The sequence below is a fragment of the Taurulus bubalis genome, assembly GCF_910589615.1.
Source record: "Taurulus bubalis genome assembly, chromosome: 6".
NCBI classification, from domain to species: Eukaryota; Metazoa; Chordata; class Actinopteri; order Perciformes; family Cottidae; genus Taurulus; species Taurulus bubalis.
The window spans coordinates 27,606,403-27,628,681 of NC_136594.1; the positions used below are offsets into that span (position 1 = coordinate 27,606,403).

The 22,279-nt window shown below is 44.3% G+C and overlaps 1 protein-coding gene across 5 annotated transcripts; it reads right to left on the minus strand.

The window, feature by feature from the left end:
* Window positions 1–605: 605 nt before the first annotated feature.
* Window positions 606–20,895, minus strand: LOC306737645 (sarcoplasmic/endoplasmic reticulum calcium ATPase 2; the record flags this gene model as incomplete). Of its 5 annotated transcripts, none has more annotated exons than XM_079219399.1 (23): window positions 606–788; window positions 1,145–1,273; window positions 1,375–1,492; window positions 1,670–1,803; window positions 5,338–5,423; window positions 5,534–5,736; window positions 5,857–6,077; window positions 7,544–7,776; window positions 8,771–8,882; window positions 9,032–9,253; window positions 10,597–10,722; window positions 10,998–11,129; window positions 11,315–11,417; window positions 11,594–11,682; window positions 12,393–12,559; window positions 12,716–12,857; window positions 12,940–13,095; window positions 14,074–14,240; window positions 17,916–18,054; window positions 19,164–19,268; window positions 19,495–19,577; window positions 19,723–19,740; window positions 20,778–20,895. In XM_079219399.1, 23 exons carry the CDS (start codon window positions 20,893–20,895, stop codon window positions 606–608), a joined length of 3,186 nt encoding a protein of 1,061 aa, XP_079075525.1. The 5 variants fall into 5 exon arrangements, with proteins under 5 accessions (XP_079075525.1, XP_079075526.1, XP_079075524.1 ...); XM_079219400.1 differs by having other exon boundaries at window positions 606–782; window positions 1,139–1,273; XM_079219398.1 differs by having other exon boundaries at window positions 606–785; window positions 1,139–1,273.
* Window positions 20,896–22,279: the final 1,384 nt, after the last annotated feature.

Below are 22,279 nucleotides of genomic sequence, written 5' to 3' on the forward strand. Positions count from 1 at the left end.
AGGGACTAGTTGGAAGCTAGCTAGTCAAAATATGTGGAGGTTTTATGAATAGCTGGTGAAACCATAGAAATAGATGCAACATGTGACGAGCCGGAGCAGCTGGGAGCCATTGATGATTACATTGTTTGTCCCCAACAAAAAAACAGGTTATGGCATGCTAACATGCTAATGTTTATCATGTAAACCTTAGTATTTTAGAATGCAAAGGTTAGCATTAAAGTACAGCTAAAGCGATATCATGTCAGAGACATATTTCTCTCTGGGCCCAAGCGTTGGACAGACAAACTGGGCCTATGCCGTCTGAGCTCATAGCAGGACAGTCTAAGTGAGCTATGGATTCAGATGAAATGCTACACATAGCACCTTTTAGTATTGAGGAGGAAGTGGTCTTTCCTTCTTGGTGTTATTTGATTGTCTGTTGGCTTAATATTTCACTCTTAACCCCTTACATTATTGTATCCCAGCAGAGTATTTATCCTCTCTGCTTGTTTCTTTCTCACCTCACCCATACACACCCAATCCTCTGCATCTTATTCCAACAGTCCTTCTTTAGATGGTCTCTTTCTTCTCTCCCCCCACGGTCCGCCCGTCCTCTCGTTCTTCCATCACTCCCAGAAGATGTTGGTGATGTCAGAGTCCAGGCTGAAGATCCAGATCACTAGCGGAGCAGAGATCAAGACGAAAGACCAGGACACGCCCTTCAGGGACTGGCGCACCCTCGTCCTGATGGCCCCGGACAATCCCGTGCTCGGCCCCATCCTCCGCAGCTCCTCTTCCTCTTCCAGAGTCTTTTTGAGATGTGGATTGCAACAAGGAAAGGGTTAGGCACAGACCACTTTGAGATACAAAGACCAGGGTAACTCTGGTGTTGCTCACTTGGACATTATTTTCTCATGTTTTTGTGTCTCAGTGACCGATGAGGACAACAGTCCTTGAACCACAACAGCACTTTTAGTGGATGTAGCGTTACACTGTCGCTGCACAGTTGCCCTCACAGCCCTTTTAGGAGCTCACAGTTACAGTATATATTGGACCAGTTACAAAAACTGTTCAGTCAGTTAGAGACAGGAACATGAAAAGATAGGGTCCAGGCTGAAGACTACCAAAGTTCCACTTTAACTGAAGCATGTCTTCTGACCTGGATCTGGCTTCCTGGCTCAATGAAGTTGCGGGCCAGGAACTTGAGAGCCTCGTCCATCAAGATGACAGGAAGGGACATCTTCAACACCACCACCCATTGAGGCCACGACAGAGGGCGGATCTGGAAAACTACCTGCAGACAGAGAGAAGGAAGGATATTTCAACCCCGGCTCGATATGAAGTGTTAACGAACATATATGATATATGATGTACGACCCGCGCATGCACGCTTACCGGCAGTGGGTCGACATAGAGAATGAGGAAGTGTAGAGCCATGGACAGACAGATGGCCCCCACCAGCCAGGGGTTTGACCAGGGAGGCATTTTCAGCAGGGACTGGTTCTCTGAAAGACTGGACAGCACAGGAACAGAAGAAAGACTCGGTGACTTTTCAGACTACAACAACTTAATCTGTATCTTGGATCTACGGCCTTCAAACACCAAACCAGAACATACAGGTGGAATATATCCCAAACACACAGGGTTGTTTCACACAGGACATGCGCTTTAGTGGGTGTGTTATCCTTACCTGTTCAAGGCGTTGCACATCTCTATAGTAACCAGGACAGACAGGGCCATAGTCATTGGATAAGGAGACTCAAAGACTGAACACTGCACACCAGCAAACTCAACGTGGCCTTCACTGCACTGAAGGTAGTGGGACTGTGGAGGAAACAAACGTGGACATTACATTCTTGCCACCTTCCTTCTTACCCAAGATCCTTTTCTCTCCTAAACATAGTCTGACTGATACATGGCCAATTATTATCAGATCCATCACAATCAGCCTGTTTGAGTACTGATGTCTTCATTTCTTTAATGTTCAGTACTTATCTTGGTCACATTCTCTTCAAACCACATTTCAGCATTGGCCCTCAACTGTTGCGTAACTGAATATGTGGATATAACGTAGCTTTTCTCTCACACCTCCACGGTAAAAAAAGAATCAAGTATTTATTTAAGCCTGCATGTGTTGGCCTCTTGACATATTATGACCTTGTTGATTTGGTGAAGACGTTAGAAAAACAACGATGTATTAAAACATCTGGTCTCCTGATGAACGTGAGTCTAGTATTCATTCTCCTTTTTAGCTCTGTTTTGGTCTGAGAGAAATGCCTTTGTCTCTTTAGCTGCTACATGCTGCACTGTGTTCACCAGCTGGTGTGTAACTGTGTGATGCTGAGCAGGTAGTGTACAGAGGATTCATCAGTGCTGCTGCTGCTGGAGACGTCGCTGATCAGATCAGAGTGGTGACAGCGAAACAAAGAACGCAGTAAAAGACAGTAAAGCGTTTCATAGAAGACTTTTACATTTGACGTCTTAATTATACTCGTATATGAATTTATTTTGTATACTATGGTCACAAGAAGGTTCTATTTCATCCTTACTGACCGCCAGAGGCAGTGTTTTCACACTGGATATCTTCCGTCTCGCGCTTGCGCAGTTCGAGCGCTGACCTCGGATGAGTCCCCAGCCGGGTATAACTTCCCGGCCTCATCCTGAGATCAGGTCTTTTTTCATCTTCTCGCTACGCAGGCTAACGAATGTGTTAGCATCAACTAAAGCTGAACTTGTGTAAACGGAGCTCGTTGCCGGTAGCCTTGTGACCTCCGGTCGGAGTCGCAGGTCTCTCGCCCTCCAAAGGCTGCGACAAGCTGTACCCTCGTAGGAGGGAACGGTGCGCTCGGCATCTGGACCCTCGAGCCGGGCAGCGTACCTATCCCCGGTCATCACCTCTACACCGTGAAGTATCGGGTGAGATCGACTAACATTATTTGCCGGCTAATTAGCGGTGTGCTAACGGGCGCGCCGCTCGTTGCGGCTAGGTTGCTACACCGTCGCGGCCGGCTTAAGCGAGCAGAGTGTCCCGTGCGGACTGACTTGGTGGCGCTGCGGGGTTGAGTCGTTGACGATACTGAGCGCGTGCATCAATGTCAGTAGATATTGCGGCTGTTATAGTGGCGAAGTGTCCCCAAGCTAGGAAGAAGCAGGCTAACCGAGACCACGCTAATTCTGACTGCTACTAGAACTAGTAGCTGTCAGAAGACAGACTGTGCCGGCCTGTCTCCACAGTAGCACAGTGCTCTGAAGAAAGCGCTAAAGCTTACTGGCTGATCACCAATAATCACAGCTGCTGGACTAGTGAAGAGAGCGCTGCGCTCCCCTCTCCTAGACAGACTGTGCCTGACCTATTGCCACTCGACCGGTTCCCCACTAGCTCAGTGCTCTCGCTGAAGCTTACTGGAGGAAACCGAGGAACACAGCTGCTGGACTGGTGAAGAGAGCGCTGCGCTCCCCTCTCCTAGACAGACTGTGCCTGACCTGTTGCCACAGGACGGTGCTTCCTTCTTTTCTTTAACTTACCACTAGCTCGGTGCTCTAGAAGAGGTGCTGGAGCTACTGGTAGAACATTGAGTCACGGTCATGTTTAACCTTGCCAGCTGTGGGACCTGTTTGGCTCCCCTCCAACCTGAAGACGGCCATGAACTTTGCCCCTCCTGTCTGGGCCTCGGGCAACTAAGGGAGGGTCTCTCGGCGGACCCATGCATGAACTGCGGCATTATGCCTTATGCAGTGAGGGTCGCTAAATTGGCTGAGGTGGAACGCCTGATGGGTGGGGGTGACCTTCCCCCGTCAGGACAACCGGATCCAGCCCAACAGACTCGGGTCAAACGCCGGCTCTCGGCCCCCCCCCCCCCCAGGAGAGCTAAATCCGGAAGGTTGACTTCTAGGGTGGAGCTGCTGACTGCCGAGCTAGCTCAGATGAAGTCTCTTCTCCTGACCCTCCACCCTAGTGCGGGGGGGACTGGGGCATCAGATCCACCCCTGGCCGAGCCGGTCCCGGAGGAACCGGTCCTAGAGGAGGACATTGTCTCTTTGACAGCGTCCGGCAATTTCTTAACTGAATACAGTGACGGGCAGGCCTCCCATTCCTCCAGGCCTGGTTCCCATTCCTCAGCCCATACTCCTTCGGCGGGGCCAGTCGACGACTCCATGGGGTCCGTCATTCACATGGCACTGGCACACCTGCAATTGGACTTAAAGCAGCCGGAACCCGCACCGGCTAGTGCTTTCTTCAGGCGCGTTCCCGCCCCTGCCACCTTTTCTGTTCCTCTCTCAGAGGGAGTTGCACGCATGTTGGAGGAACCCCAAGGCTCACTCCCGTCTCTCGGCAGATGCCCGAATCCTGGCGTCCATGCAGGAGGCGGCAAGATGTGGCCTAGAGCACATGCCACCCGTCGAGCCTACTATTGCGTCTCTCATAGTTTCCCCTGAGGAGACTCTGAGGCCGGACGCCAGGTGTCCTCGACTCCAATGTCGGATCACGGACGACCTTCTTTGCCAATCTTACAACATGGCAGCACGCATGGGCCGTATTGGCAATTCCCTCTCTCATCTTATGCTTGCCCTCTCAGTTTCTCTGCAGCAGGCTACCTTCGACACTACTGCCACCAGCCTCAGTGACGCTTCACTGCAGGCGTTTGCACTCATGTCAAGGGAACATACAAGGCGAACGGCCGGGCGCTGCCACCCGGAGTAAGGGGCCATTCTACCAGGAGTGTCTCCACGTCATGGGCAACCCTGAGAGGTGTGTCCATGGAGGATATATGTGCGGCGGCCTCATGGGCATCACCGAGCACATTTACCAGATACTACAGAGTGAACGTTGCCACTCTGTGGTTGCCACGGTCCTTCGTCCACATTCCTCTGCCTGAGTCAGACGAGGTAGGTTCCTTTACATTCCTTGTGACTTTGTTGGTACAAGTCATCCAGTGTGAAGTAAGGATGAAATAGAGTAAGGATGAAATAGAACGAAAGTTACGAAGGTAACTACGGTTCTATGAATCCTGGATGACCGACAGAGTTCTTGGTCACTCGGAATCTCATGTTTCGCGAGAAGATTCCGCAGGACCTGATCTCAGGATGAGGCAGGAAGTTATACCCAGCTGGGGACTCATCCGAGGTCACACGTGACGTTTTTGGTATACGTACTCGAACTGCACAAGCGCGAGACGGAAGATATCCAGTGTGAAAACACTGCCTCTGGCGGTCATCCAGGATTCATAGAACCGTAGTTACCTTTGTAACTTTCGTTTTAACTGCTCCCCCTTCTTGTGTTATCACCACAGTGTATCCATTCAACTACAGTACTATAATATGAAAGCGCTGTAGTGATGAGAGGTACTGTGTGTTTACCAGTTGATAGAAGGAAAGCTTTGGTCCGTCGTGGGCTGCCATGAACCACCAGGCAGCAGCGCCGACAGTGGCAGCTCCCACATAACCTGCACAGAAGGGTGGTAAGTAGCTATTTAGTGGTAACCTGCAGGTAAGATGCCGTGACAATGAACACGTCATCTGCAGATATATTTCTGTGTCGATGCTCACGACTCACATCCGACGATGAGGTAGCGGCAAAACAACCAGCTGGAGATCAGGGGCTCTTTGGGGGAGCGTGGGGGGCGGGACATGATGTCCAGATCTGGAGGGTTGAAGCCCAGCGCCGTTGCAGGGAAGCCGTCGGTGACGAGGTTGACCCATAGCAGCTGCACTGGGATCAGTGCTTCAGGCATGCCCAGCGCGGCCGTCAGGAAAATACTGAATAGAATGGAAGGAAATATGGAAGAGAAGGTAACAGTTAGAGGCCCAGATGATCCATAACCTGAATGTTGGTACACCACGTCTTCTGCATCCACTTATATCTGCTCCTCTACTAACCAGACCACCTCTCCTATGTTGGATGAGATCAGGTATCTGATGAACTGTTTCATGTTGTTGTAAATGGCTCTGCCCTCCTCCACTGCAGCCACGATGGTGGAGAAGTTGTCATCGGCTAGGATCATCTCGGCGGCCGACTTAGCCACCGCTGTGCCGCTGCCCATAGCGATGCCGATCTCCGCCTTCTTCAGTGCAGGCGCGTCGTTCACCCCGTCACCTGTCTGAGTCACGAGAGAGGGGGGAGGATGAAGAAACGCTGGTTATGAACGCATTTGTGATACTGCATCAAGCACGAGAAGGTGCTCCCACTGTTAAGTTCTAGAGGGACAGAAGACGTGTAACCGTTGTTGGAGTAAAGCTTTAAACATGTACAGTTGTCGCTGGAATTATTGAGTTAACATGGTTTGACAAGAAGAAGTCTTACGAGAAATGGAAAAATGGACTCTGTTTTTTGGAAAAAGCAAAAGGATCGCCAGTACGAGGCGTAGCAGATGCTTCTATGTATTGGCACAACAGAGTGAAAGACACCATGCACTGTGTTACAAGTTGTCCCAGCAGTGTTTTACTAGCTGGATGACTGGATGACTTTTCAAGTTGAACGTGAAGAGCACAACGGCTTCAGCTACATTGGAATGGAGATTCACTCTTTAAGAGGATGAGATACAAGTGCAACAAAGGATTTACATCAATAATCTATAACCCATTCCTGTAGACCCCAACAGAGTCACACAGCGAGAGGCTCCTTTAACAGGCACTGAAACTGACATGTTGAAGTCGAAGATTGGCCAAATAGGCAGAGTAGACCCGACATAATGTGCGACATACCCATTCTAGCATCAAGTACAACGCATGCTACTTTTCAGACTCTACACTGCAAACAAACTTGCCAGGAAACTGAAATCGGAAGAGGTGACCTAGATGTTTCAGCACTTGAGAAAAGACAGTTCACTGAAACTAGTGGTGTTTAGTGATTCCTCGATGGGAAACCTTCCAGAAGGAGGCACCTGGTCATGCTCATGGGAGAGAATGGACGATTCTCACCCATATGCTGGGGGTCAAGGAGCATCAGGAGAGTTGTCCGAAGCACCTCAGCAGGAGAGACTTTGGCACTTGCAGATGGCATTGACAGTGCAGTCTTTTTGGCTACACTCTACTCCGAACTGACCACAGTACACGGAACAACTTGCCCATTGTGTGTGTAACGGACAATCACTCTCTTCTTCTGAAAAGAGACTCCGCTTCGAAATCAGCAGCGTCAAGGAGTTGGTCCACTCTGGGACCATCCAGCAGATCATCTGGTCAGCCTCCAAGGAACAGCTCGCTGACTGCTTGACTAAGAAGGGGACGTCTGCACTCGTTCTGCTGAGGGCTCTCAGCGAAGGTGTCTGGCAACTTAAAGGCTAAAGGAGCTAATCACAAAAAGCTTTACTACCTTCAAACTCTATTCATTAAAGTTGAAACCTATGTTTATCTGCTTACGGTTTTAGAAAAACAAAATACTATTTTGTTGTGACGATGTTTTTCTTTAAAGAGAATGGGGAGTTTGTCAAGTACTGAGTTAACCAGTGTGCATGTATCAGTTTTGGTTCTTGAGGAACAAAAGACGTGTAACTGTTGTTGTTGGCGTAAAGCTTTAAACAAGTACAGTTGTCTGTTAGTTGTCTGGAGTTGTTGAATGAACACCCACCATAGCAGTGATGTCATTGAGGCTCTGCAGGTACTCCACAATACGGCTCTTGTGAGCCGGTTCCACCCTGGCGAAGCACCGTGTCGTCCTGCAGGCCTGGCGCTGCAGGTGAGGCGGCAGCTCATCAAACTCCCGCCCCGTCAGGCCCCCGATAACCCCGCCCTGCTCCTCTTCCTGCTCCGTGATGATGCCCACCCTCCGACAGATAGACAGCGCTGTCCCTTTGTTGTCACCTGGAGAGAAAAACAAAAAGGTTTTCGATTTATTTGCCAGGTGCGATTTCTGACAAAGTTTACCAACTAAGTTCTCCGAGTTGATTTAAGTCACAAAAGTAACAGGAAGTTTGATGAGAGATATTTCTTAAAACAGTAAATGCTCCCCTAAAAGCTTACCCCAAAAGCAACACAGTTTTGACTTAAAAACAGATAAACATTAGCAATTCTAATGCTGCAATGAAGGATAAAGGAAAAACCTCACATCTATAATTTCCTGTCAGTCATTTTAAATGTGAGTGCTTTGCCCTGGTTAGTGACTTTATCGTTTGTCTGTAATGTGCGTAACTAGATTGATCTGCATGGTCAGGGTGTTTATTGTGTATCGTGGATATCGACAGTTAACCATCAATACAGAGATCATTTTTACGCATGTCAGTCTATAGGTAATGTTCCTTCTGGATGCTCCGCGGCACGGTGTGTGTGTGTGTGTGTGTGTGTGTGTGTGTGTGTGTGTGTGTGTGTGTGTGTGTGTGCAGCTGTGTCCCTCTTGGAGCGAACTAAAGAGCGGTGAGAAAGCAGACAAATGAGTATGGAAAATCAATGAGTCATCTGATCGGCTCTTCTTATTGGCTTCTGTAGAAACCACCAATCAAACTATTTAGAACTAATAACAGCTGATAACAATCAATCATTCTTTTTGTAGCAGAAAAGTATTGTGATGTACATGCCTTTTTATTTTTACATGTGCACGTGAAGTAACGACAGTTACTTCAAAATGTACGTCGCTCCAAAAATGTGTAGAGAAATATTTTCTTTTTTAAATTTAGATTTTTTTTATTCATGAAACAAAATTAATACTTTTATCTATTACCATGGTTCATTTGACTTCCGTAATCTTTTAGCGTAGGTTGTACAGATTTTATAGATACGAAGCACTTGAAGAAATGTCATCACAAGAAGTAAAAAGCAGTGTTTTAGCACACGACGTGTCCATCTAGGTGTGTGGTGATACCTGTGATCATGATGACTCGGATGCCAGCCTGCCGACACATTCGGACTGCGCTAAGCACCTCTTTCCTGGGGGGGTCCAACATGCCCACACAGCCCACAAAGGTCAGGTCGGACTGGGAAGAGGAGACATGGAGGACAACAGTTCACTCATTTAGTGAAGACGAACCAGAGGACAGTCTCCTGCTCCCATTCAGGAGACACAGGTTCTAGTTCTTGTGAAGTCGACAGTGTTCTGTTTTTAAGAACATTTCATCATCATCACCTCATAGTCAGCAAAGACAGCGGAGTTCTCCAGGTTGAGGCAGTGGATGTCAGGGGGCGTGTCCCTGGTTGCCATGGCGAGGCAACGCAGCATGTCTCGGCCTGATGCCCACTCCCTCACATTGGACAGGATCTGCTCTCGAACCGCCGGGCTCAGAGGCACACGAGTAGCACCGCTGAGGCGGATATAATTGCAACGCTCCAACACGCTCTCTGGAGCTCCCTGAGAGACGGGGAGGAAGAAGAAGATGCTTTACTCCCTGTACACGTCCTGAGCACCAGCCTGGCTCTAAAGGCAACATGGCGCTGACATGTGCATCTTTTGCCTGAAAGGAGCATTTAGATAAATACAATTATTTTGTATTTTATTGATGCCTCCGAGACCTTTTATTGAGGATATGTTCATCATATGGTATAGATTTGAACATCTTATATAATGCAAATAATAGCATTTTTGTCAGAATAAGGAAGACAGAATATTATTATTTCTTCCTGTCTGAGGCTAAATACTTTACCATGACACCGATGATGTATCAGATGATAACATAACATAAACGGACAGCGCGTTGTATGCACAAGCAATGTTGGCTCATAAAGACCTCTCTTTTAAAGACACACGTATAACGACAGCATGAGGCTGCTGCTGCTGGAAGCTCCAACATGCTGCAGGGCGAGACCAATGTTAGTCAATGTGGAACAGGTGCTAATAAGGTTAACAAAAAATATGTTAGTTGAATACTTTTTCTTCCATGACTAAAGTCAAGACGACATTAAATATTAAACTGTAATACGAGACTAGAATGTAGTCTAAAATAATATCTCTTTATTTTCTTCACCTTTAACCTTCTCTTTCCCTCACTCTGGGACTCAAACACACACACACTCATTCGGTGGTGACGGCGCTCGGTCCGTCTCTGTCCTGCTGGTCTCAGGCCTGTTTAATGCGTAAAGTTGGTGGTTCATCGGACATTTTAAAATGTGCCGACGTTACACACTGTTCTTTAATTCATACAGGCTTTGTTTTATCCCTATAGTCTCTCACACTTCCCAGGAAGTACCTGCAGGAGGTAGGGGGTCCTCGAAGAATGATCAAATAATTTCAATGATTATTAAATAGTATTTTCGCTTACATGCTCATCCTACAAAGCTGCATTCCTAATCATTGAACCTGTGTTCTTGACTGTCCTTCCATCCAAACACTCATTAACTGGAGCCGATCCCAGCTAGCTCAGCTAGTGCTCAGAGAAGGTGGGCTACACCCTGGACAGGTCAGCAGAGAGAGAAACGCTAACATTCACACCTACGGGAAGTTTAGAGTCATCAATTAACCTGCATGTCTTTGGATTGAAGGAGGAAGCGGAGAACCCGGAGGGAACCCAAACAGACCAAAAATATAGTTTTGGCTGGACTTGATTGACTGAAATATTCAATATAATCTAATGAAAAAGGAATTCTGTCACAGTGGTGAAACGTTTGAGTTTTGGTCGACTGAAACAATATAAAAACTACTAAAAAGGGACTCGAAATTGAAGGCAGTCACTGGATAACTATTGATGTGGAACACACCTTGACAAACATCTTGGCTCCAGAGGCAGACCGTGTGAGTTTATTGGATGAACAGAAGACTGACATGGACTTCCTGTCTCTGGAAAACTCCAACGTCAACTCCTTCCTCAACAGCTGCTTAATCACCTAAAAACAAACAGTAAAAAAAATGTGTGAGCTTTTTTTTGGCAGAACATACTAAAATAAAAACACCTGTTGCTGTGTCGCTTTGAAACACTGATGCCAAAGAACAGAGAGACAGAATGTGAAACGACTCAGTACAATCACTCTACCTCTTAGGTAGCAGGACATGAGAGAGAAGACAATGGAAAAGGTTGCAGTTCAAAGGATGGAAGGCTCAAAGAGTCATTAGCACCAGAACTTTCTTTAACTTTACAGGAGCCTCTCTCACACACACTTACGGAGCAGCACGCTGTAGCTCTCTCGACGGGACTCAGTCCTATCAGGTCAGTGTCGAACACATTCATCTTCTCCACCAGACAGCAGAGAGCAGTCTCTGTTGCCTCTCCAACCTTCTCATACACACCCTTGGTCTGGAACACACACACACACACACACACACACACACACACACACACACACACACACACACACACACACACACACACACACACACACACACAGTTAAAGTATGCTGCTGACGGTGTTTGTTGTAACACACCATCAGTTGTGAGTGTTCTGGTACCATGTAGGGTAATCTATGGAGCAGTCATGTTACCTCGTTGTAGTCCAGTGATGAGTCATTGCACAGAGCACAGATTGAGGCCATCTCCACCAGGCCTTCATAGCGACTGGGCTTCACCACTGAGCCGTCCTTATAACTGCAAAGACAGAAGGACCGGCCACGACAGAGGAAACAGGAATAAAGAGGGAAAAGTGGAGGCAATGAATACAAATTTTAAGAAAAAGAAAGGAGATGAATTGTGGGTCCTCATAATGCATAATCCATAAACTGTCAGGGGTTAAGGGTTAAGTGTTAAAGGTTAAAGACACTCACACTTCCCCTTCAGGGGCGTAAGTAGATCCAGTCACTGTGAACTCGCTCAGGCTGCAGCGCTCCCCTGACACACTGTCTACTACAAACATCTACACACACACACACACACACACACACACACACACACACACACACACACACACACAGAACGACAGACAGACAGACAATGCGGTAGTCGATTAGTTCATCATATTAGAAGATCACATGTGAGGTTAAGTCCATAGAGTTATTTTTTTTACACAAATTTTTATTTACTTGACTAATCATTCCCTGATGATTCTAGTTGGCGGATTTTTCATTTGATGTAAAGATGCCGTCAATGAAACTCAACACTTCTTGCTAATGTTTCACGTTAAAAGTAATCCGGCTGTTGTCGGTAGTCTTTGAATGTGAAACTTTATGGTAGGACTTCAGTTATATCCTTAATGTTTATTTTTACCCAGCCTGTATTCGCTACCAGACAATGTTTGACTGCTGAACTCTGCCATAACTGTAATACTGGCTTTTATAAGATAATGTACAGTATATCTATTTGTTAAACAGGATGTAAGTGATCTTAACCCTTTGTTAATCCAATGTTAGCATGACAAGCCACTAGATGATCTTTTGGATTAGCAAACTACTTTTCATAGATTTCTAAATCGCCTGCTTTTGGAGGATCCCCTCATCATCAGTATGATGTAGTCAGTAACACTGCATCTTATCAGTCGTATGAGAGCTAAATGAGGCTGACTGGCCTAGTGCGTTTCATACAAGGTGGCTGTATCCGTGTGATGTCACATTCCTTCTTTCATCTTACCCTGCTGACTGACATCTGGTTGGTGGTCAGTGTTCCCGTCTTGTCAGAGCAGATAACAGATGTGCAACCCAGCGTCTCCACTGACGGCAGGCTGCGGACGATGGCGTTCTTCCTGGCCATCCTCCTGGTGCCCAGAGCCAGGCAGGTCGTGATGACTGCTGGGAGGCCTGTGAGGAAACACAATAGGGTGATGAGAAAGCTTTTCCATGCATAAAACATATTGATGCCGTTTGATTATCTGTGAAGGTAGGGGTGCAAACAAAAGGATTACACATGTTCAAGAAGTGACTTTTCTGCATGAATAGATGGAGAAGAGGTCTGACCTTCTGGTATGGCAGCTACAGCCAGCGCAACAGCGATCTTAAAATAGTAGACAGCTCCTCTCAGCCAGCTGCCTCCATGAACCGGGTCATTGAAGTGTCCCACATTGATGGCCCACACTGCCACACAGATCACACTGATGACCTGCAGGTTAAATCAAGACAAGTGTGAGGTTGTAACACAGACGATAAAGTTTGAGTCCAAAGTGACCAGAAAAGCGCCTTACCTTAGACAGCTGTTCTCCAAACTCGTCCAGTTTCTGTTGTAGTGGGGTCCTTTCAGGCTCTGTGGCGGCCATCTCATCTCGAATTTTCCCAATCTCTGTCTGCACCCCTGTTGCCACGACAACCCCGATGGCACGGCCCGCTGCAATGTTGGTACCCTAGACAAAGGTTGTGAACTTTACCGTGTAACTCGTTTCCATCAAAACAAACATAGTAGCACAGGGTTTCTGTACTTCAGCAGTGCGAGTGTCATCTGTGTCTATTTCATATGCTGCCAAAGTGAAATGTGATAATTAAGTGTATTATTTATGATGAATTTCCCTCCCAAAACAGCAAATTTCACCCACATCAGTGTGTGAAGTCACACTCAGTCCAGCAGCCCTCAGAGAACCACAGCAACAAAGACATCCTGCAGATCTGCAGCCTGTCAGAGTGATGATGCTAAATAAAACATCACTGGCTGCTGTTCTTTGACCACAGACCACCTGGTGACCACACACACACACACACACACACACACACACACACACACACACACACACACACACACACACACACACACACACACACACACACACACACACACACGCTAATGCTAAACTAGCATCTGGAACAGAAGCAGCTGCAGACAGTAGGACTCTAACTACACATGTTTCCAAACGAAACCAACACACCGCTCTGAGGGCATTACCGGTTGGAAGAAGTTATTCATTATTAACAGATAACCGATTGTTAAGGCGGCTGACTATGGGTTACAGAAATTGCTTTAAATTAGAATCCCAACTCTGAGCAGATTAAAAGCGCAATGTAATAGTGCATTTGTTAGGGACTATTTTCAGCGGCGGATTAATCCACATTTGGTGTTTTATTGAGTACAGGATGGTGTGTGTGTGTGTGTGTGTGTGTGTGTGTGTGTGTGTGTGTGTGTGTGTGTGTGTGTGGTCACCAAGAGCAACATTGATATTGACAATACAACAAATTATAATAATATAATAATATATAAAAATAATATCACTAATTTGATCCTTTAAGTATAAACATGGTAAACACTTGGTAGTCCCATGTCTGTCTTTCTGCCTGGTTTTATGTGGATTGTATGTGAATCAGGAAAAGAAGATATGGCTGTTGAGACTCACTGAGAAGAGCATGTTCTTCTTGTCCTGGTTGACGGCTCGGGGATCCGGTACAGGGTCTGTGTGTTTGAGCACCGACACAGACTCCCCCGTCAGAATGGACTGGTCCACCCTCAGAGTGGTGGAACAGATGGACGTCAGCCTGATGTCAGCTGGGACCTTATCACCAACTGCAGGGTGTTGGGAACAGAAAAACTTTTTTTATTTCAATTTTGTATTTAGTTTATGTAAGGAAAGATGTGGTCTTTGAATTCAATCCTGTCTATGAATTTTGATTCCCTGACTTAAATAAGCCAAATGTAATGGGCAAGAAGTGAGCCTCTAACAATCTAAATGGTAGCACGAGTTAGACGTCAACTAATACTTAAATACGATGTAGACAATGAAGCAGAAAGCTGCCTGGCTTCCTCTCCTGCTGTCACACCATAAAACAACAAGAAAGGCACTAATCTGAAGATCATGAGACACAATAGCGACAGTTAAATAGCACTCTCTCTGGATGACACGCATTTCAAATTGAAACCACTTAAAATGTCCCATACTCCAGACACTGTGGCTTAAACAAGCAAAGCCCTTCACTTCTCCCCATCCTGTCAAAGCTGCAGGTTGTCTAGCAAACAACAGCACGGCCGTCTTAACTACATCAACTGTTTGCCAAAACCAGCTGAAATGACCATTGTCTTTGAGGTCACATATTATGGTATTGTATGACATTTTCAATAAAAAGGTTTATACCAGAATAGTGACCTGAAAAGTGAAGCCCCAGCTGAAGTGCCTTCAACATGCAGAGCTTGACATTAAGCTCACTTACTTGTCCAAAATGGAAAATGTAGGCCTATTGTTGAAAAAATTAAATCAACAAAGATTGTGAAAATTTGACAAAACTTAAAGTCTAAATGTTATCCTTTTAACCTATAGTAGTTGGTTGAATAAAAACAAACAATTAAAAATGATTAGGAAAAAAAGATTGTATTTTCATTGATACAAATATTTGGCATTAGTAGTTTTAATAATGTATGATGAGCTGGTTTAGAGCTAGAGATAAACTAAATAAGTTAAACTGGTCATAATTCTCTCTCTTTTAAAGAAATGTATATTGCTGTGAAAACATCTCCATCAAACAACTGGATTTATTCAAGTTTTTCAACAAAACAAAATTTTACAAGATTACATTTGAACACGTCATGATAACGTTTTGATGATTTAAACAAATTAGTTGTTTACAATATGGGATCGGTGACTGGAAAACATTATTGCAGCATATTTGGACTGAATATTGGCCCTTAATAGAGATCACATATGTCCCTGGCAAGCGGGCAAATGTTAATGTCGGGCCCTGACCTGCATTCTCTGGTTGCAAAAAAAAGTCAGATTGTATAGAAAAATCTACTTCTACTCTTGATGTATTCCATCAGTAAACATTGTAAACATGAATATATGTTGTCAATCTCTAGTTTCAAGTCTTTTTCAATACAGCATGATGTTCATTTAGTAAATTTGGGTTAATTTTAGAGTCAAATAGACCATAAAGCTGGGGATGCTTTAGGGGCGGGGCTACAGCGTCTTAAGCAGGGGTGTCATACAGCCCGCGGCCGTATGTCAGATGGAAGTTAGTGAACAGTTGACCTGTACAGCCAACAGGTCTCATAAAAAGGAGGTGTCATTTGTTATACAGGCGGTAGGATTTGTGTCAATCTCAAATATGAGGCAGGGGGATGAACTCTCAGACTTGGTCCACATCAAGCTGGTTCGAATTAAAACATCACACTAATTCATATTTCTCACATTTGTTAATGGAATCCAGAGTGGAGACATCTTAAAATGCCAACAATGAGCACAACAGCACTTTGTATTTTGGCAGCTATGTTAGATTTACTCTTGAGACAAAATTTCTTAATAGTTTTAGTCAGATTTTAGTCATTTTTAGAGCTTTTGTTTTCATTGTTTTAGCCTAGTTTAGGTCAACAATAACTCAAAACCTTGTAGTCAATGAAGTCATGACATTTTAGTCAACTATAGTCATTACTTTTTGTAAAAAGGTTTTCTCTCTTAATTTGTCAGCTACTTTTTAATTTAGTCTTTGTCCCGTGTCATTGTTGTTTTATTAGTCATCATTAGTGTAGCCAAACTAATCATTTTGGTCAAACTGATAAAAGAGAAAACATCACATACATTGTAATGATGATGGACATGTTCATAAAAATCAGCCCAAATTACCAACACAAAACATTAGCAGCGTCAGGACAAAAATGTGCATCTCTACCCAGTACGTTATATCGGTCACCCCATTATGTTGGAAAATAAATAGAACTGTGTCACATTAAACACAGCCTCCAGCTCTGATTAGTGTCATCGAGTTCCCATGCTCTGTAAGTCGAATACTTTTACTACAGACAGAAGGACACTGGATCTCTCTCACACACACACACACACACACACACACACACACACACACACACACACACACACACACACACACACACACACACACACACACACACACACACACACACACACACACACACACACCAGCCTGAAATAGCGATGGTATCTGGAGGATTCAACATTTCTGACTGGGTCAAGATGAAATGGTTCTGTTCCTACAGCTGACTGGGTTCATACAACCCAGCTGGACTGACGTTATCCGTCGATGCAACGACCTCAACGTGCCGATTCAAAGACAAAACATTTCTCAAATGATTTGTTTCAGCTGTTACATGTTGAAAAAGCCAGTGGACCCATTGGACAAGGTCCCATCTGGACACCTCTGTCCAGTGGCCGTCTTTGACGACAGAAGAGCGCCGACGATGTTTTCGGGAACAACACCTGAAAGACGCTCAGGAGGCATAGATGTTTTCTCACTGGTCACATTTGTGACAAACCAGTGGCTGTACAACCTTTACAACCTCCCAAAAAAAGCCAGAGCCCAGAATTAGAGACACACCAACTGTTAACCAGGTGTCAGCTGATCGGCAGCATAAGCGGTGACCGCCGGTGAGTCTCATATATCTGATTTGACAACAAGAAGGTCCTGGAACTAAATGCAGTTTGGGAGAAAATAGGTTTTAGGATCATTAGGAACATACAAAGAAATTAAAATTTACAAAAGGGTTGCGTATGCCGTCAATTATAGTTCTTAGAAAGAAAGAATATCTGCAAATAATTGCAATCGTGCATCTCTACACTAAATACTAACGCTGGCAGTCACGAGCACCTTGAAAGTCTTCCTGAACTTTAACATTAAAAAACATTTCAAGTGGATGAACTGTTACAAATGTCATTAACGTACTATTGAAGCAGGATTTATTCCAGCTTTAGTCCATCTCAAAGCAGCAATAGACTCCAATCAAATATTTTCCATGACGGCTTTGTGTGCCTCTCACTGAGTTTCCATGACGACAACAGCCAGAGGAGAGGGCAGAGATTAAGACGTTTGCCAGGAATGACTAAACAAAGACGCCGCCGTGTTATTTTAACCATGTATAAACAACAACGCAGTGTAAATGCATTGTCTTTCAAGCTCATTGCAGCACTGCAGACACACTGTTAAACAGCATATCAAGTGTGTGGAAAAACCTGTTGGGGCTTGAACTTTCCATTCATAGTCCTGTTTTTCCCCTTCTGACCACCTAATCTTTTTTTGAAGAGGCCTCTGGTGATGTCCCGATCAAGTTTATTTCCCCAACGACCCAATCCAATCATTTAATAATCTGCCGAAATCGAGACCTGATCCAATGCTGCTACTTTTACTGGATAATACAGCTGCACAGTAAACACTTCAATTAAAATAAAGGTAAGAGGGGAAGAGAATTTGTCCCTTCTGGTAAAGTTATTTGTCTACTTACCAGCGACCTCCACAATGTCTCCAGGTACGATGTCTCGGGCTCGGACTCTCTGGACACTCTTCTTGTCCTGCCGGTACACCTTACCCATCTCTGGCTCGTACTCCTTGAGAGCCTCAATGGCATTCTCTGCATTACGCTCCTATGGGACACGGCAACACGGGGGAGTTTCTTTCAATGGACAGAATACATGCATGGTTGTCCTCATGAAAGGAGCGACAGGAAGCAACAGGAGAAGGTATTATAGAACGTGAGACAGTTCTCTGTTTGACACATTGACATTTTGAGCAGTGATTTAAAAGTGGGGAATGGTTCATGAAAACACAGGTCACGGACCGGTTCTTTCTGTTTGACTCTTACCATTCATGTGAGCATTTAAATGCCCACCCAACAGGCTTCAAAAACCTGTGGGTCCCTGACTGTTAAACCCAAAGTAGGTCAACAGGAAATGCCAGACCAAATAAGAGACAAACATGACACAGGAGGAGCTAAACGTCGTCCAACATGTAGCCAGCGTCTGTGAAAGGAATTGGAGGACTTCTGTCCTCCGTCCTCACACTACTATCCGAGAGGTGCTTCAGTTATTCAGCCTTCTATCATAGATATAAACAGGGTGGACAAAACAATAGGCAGGAAAAGGTTGAAACAAAAACTGGACATTATAACAGTCATGAAGGGAGGATCTAGTGCAGGTTTGTTGTATTGAGGGCTCTACACATAACTAAATAATTTGAAAATGCCAAACACTCGCCTCAAAACTATTTATACCAGCAACTATTTGAGACAGTTGCAGCAACTCAAAAAAAAAAAAAAAGGTTTGAATAAATTTGTGCAGGCCAACTACCAAGATTCTTTTGACCCAAAGCAGCGTCTGTCTGTCTGCCTGTCTGTCTCAGGTAACTGTTGAATAGTTACTTCAGGTATTTTATTGTGTGTCCTCTTAGGGAAATGCTCTGAGGGAGTTTGACACTAAATAAGTTTAGTATATGTCTGTTCCTCACAATGTGATTGGTTGATGCCTTCATTCACAAGGAGAAAGCTCAGAAAAATCGACCTTGCTCCAAAAACCAATGACATTGCTTTTTTTCTTTCTTCCACCATGTCATTTTTGCCTTGTGTATAAGAACTCATGACAAAAAACAAAGTTTGAGGAAATATTGGATTTGCTAAAGATCTGATTATATTTTCTAAGCCATTCGTAACAGCATCTGGAAAGGTATTGTCAATCAAAAATTGCACCACATTGTTTACCTGCCACACTCCCACAATAGCATTAGCGATGAGGATGAGGAGGATGACGAAGGGCTCAACAAAGGCTGTGATTGTCCCCTCCCCTTCTTCAAACCAAGCCAAGGCCTACGGGACAGAAGACAAGACGGACAGAAATGTGTGTTTGCGTTATTGAAACTAATTTCAATATAGCAGGGTTAAACGAACGGATCTGTTTACACAACTACACGGTCCATACCAACCGGTCCAAATTATTACGTGTGTGTGTGTGTGTGTGTGTGTGTGTGTGTGTGTGTGTGTGTGAGAGTGTATGCGTTTGCTCGTGGGCGTGCACAAAGTTGTGTTGCCTTACAAAAGAGATGCATGCAGCCAGCAGCAGGATTCGAACCAACAGATCCTCAAACTGTTCCAGGACCAGCTCCCAAAGGGACTTCCCTGCAAGAAGACACCAAGGAGCCCAATGATCAGTGGAAGAAAGGTAGACACAGCGACGAGGTTTAATCTAGATGAGCTACTGACGACCACGGGACAAACAAAAAGACACAAGAGGAGCAGAATAGAACGCAGACAGATAGCTCACCTTCTTCAGCTGGCAATTCTGTGAGTCAAAAAAGAGTTCAAAGGTAGATAGAAAGCAGCGAGGGAGGATGGAGGAAAGAAAAAAGAATTGTATCATCAACACTGGTACTTTAATAAATTACAGTGCAGAGTAGTGAGAAGTGATTTTTCTTTCCTCAAGCACTTTTTTTGCAGCAGGACTTGATTGATATTGTGCTCGCTGATACTTGAACATGATGCAGATATACAGGACCCCTTTTACTGAAGACAGAATATATAAGGCAGGGGCGGCCAAATATGTTTAATCGTGGACAGAAAAATATGGAGAATTAACAATAGTGAGTGTGTAATTTTCAACCAGTTACACTGCAAGAAAATCGGTGTTTCTGGACCAGAAAACCTTGTGTGCCTTACAAAATAAATGTTCTATGAAAATAACTACACTGAAGGGTTAAATGTTTGACATTACAGTAGTTTACTGGTGCGTCCACATACTTAAACAAGTATCTGCTGCTCTGAAATTGCATTTAAATTAATCAAATACGTTTCGACACTAATACGGTGTATGGCCATAGGTGCCCATTTAAAATATATAATGTTGAGTAGAAGTCTATAAATAAGTAAAGTTAAAATATTGTTTTCTGTTCATAGCTTGAGGGCTCACTTAAAGATTACAATGCAAATATAAGATGTAAATTTGTTTGATATTAAGAAGCAAAACAGGTAGAAATAGTAAAATATTGTTTTTTTTGTGCCAAGAGGTTAAGACAAAGATATGTTCACTGAATTTAGTCAAGACTACTAGTTTAAGTTAAAATACTACCAGTATTTACTTAACCTAGTAGCATGTGAGAAGTATTTAACCTGAATGAAGTCTAATGTTGTAGGAATATGTATTTCATTATGATGATGGTTATAATTGTGTTCGTGGCTGTCGCAGTAACACTTGTTGGGACTTCATCATTATCATCATAAAGAAAAGATGGATCAAATCCACTGCACAGTTTAACTCTCATGAGACGACAGTGATGGTGCATTCCTTTTGAAGAAAGTGTTTGATGGAAAGAAACAAAGTACCGTTGGGTCCCCATCTCTCCCTGGTCTTCTTCAGCTGTTCACAGCTCAGACCTGTGGACTCGTTCACACTGAAGAAGCCTAGAACCTCCTCCACTGTCTTAGTATGAGCATTCTCCATCACTATGGATGCAAGAGACAGAACACAAGGCAACATCAACATCAGTGATAAGCTTCTTCAATACTCTTATTTCAACCCCTATCTTAATAACTGAAAGTGTAAGAAATGCAGATTGTGTCTATAATCATCCAGGACAGTATGATGGGTTTAATAAGGCTGACACTTGTATTTAAGGTTGAAAATGAAAAGAGCAAATATCTTTTGCTGTATTTAAATTTGAGATTTGATCATTTTCACGATAAGTTACCAAATCAGAACTTTCCAACACCAAAACCTTCTTTCATAGGAAAGTGCTTTTGAATAAGTTGCTGGGTTGTATCAGCCCTATCTGGCCATTTGATATAGTTGTAAACTTTATTTTATTCTTTGGTATTTTTACAATGCCTCTGTTGTTTGCGTTTTATTCCATTGTCATTGTATTGTTTTTTAATCTGCTGTTTTTTTTTTCCTGGAAAGCACTTTGTAGCCGTGGTAAGAAACGTGCTGTATGAATTGAGTACATTATTATCATCGTTCTATCAAATATATTTTAGTGATTTCCTTAGACTGATGTTCTTATTAGTCCAATTTGTCTTATTCTATATAGAGCACATGGGCTGGAACTAGTCTGGTCTCCAATAACAGGGCGGTATTTCAATGTTTTTCACTCATCAAAAGGTACCCTGCGTCTTGAATGTGTAAAAATGGCACACTGTTACAGCACCACTTGGCTGGGGAACCAAATGTACTGTATCGCCAAGCAACCGCACAAAGTGGAACCCGCAGAGACAAACAGGCCCAGGAGACATGATCTGCACCAAATGACACCATATTTATGTCTATGGTTTTAGGGTGTACTTCTCTTGGTCTTAGACGTATTATGTCTCTCCAGACTCCATTTTTATTTGATTATTTTTTACAATATCACACTCTCTTGCCCATTGACACATCAGAGGTACCAGTTCGACTAAAGGCCTTAATTCAACAACTTTGAACATCATTTAACGTTGTGCATCGTGGTAGATCGTCTATGCCCACTTCATCTCAAGACTCTCCTCCACATGATTCGTCAGGGGCCTAAATGAGGCTGCACGACGTGGACCATGAGATGATTAACTCCACGGGATCTTATCGAGACTGTTCTGTGTGCATCCACAGAGAACAGTCTCGAGCAGCGACCCTGCACCCCGCACAGGTTGCATACGTCATGCTATTAGCTGGTTATCGACGACACGAGAATAAGGACAGCACTTCCGGTCATTTGCTGAACGTTAGACGTCAAACCGTGAAGGGTTACCGGTACACACTTTGTTATGACGGGAAGCCTCGCCTGAATTCTGGGTAACATGGATGACATAACGGTAAAATGTGCAAAGGCTCAACAGCCATTTGCAATGGCTGCATA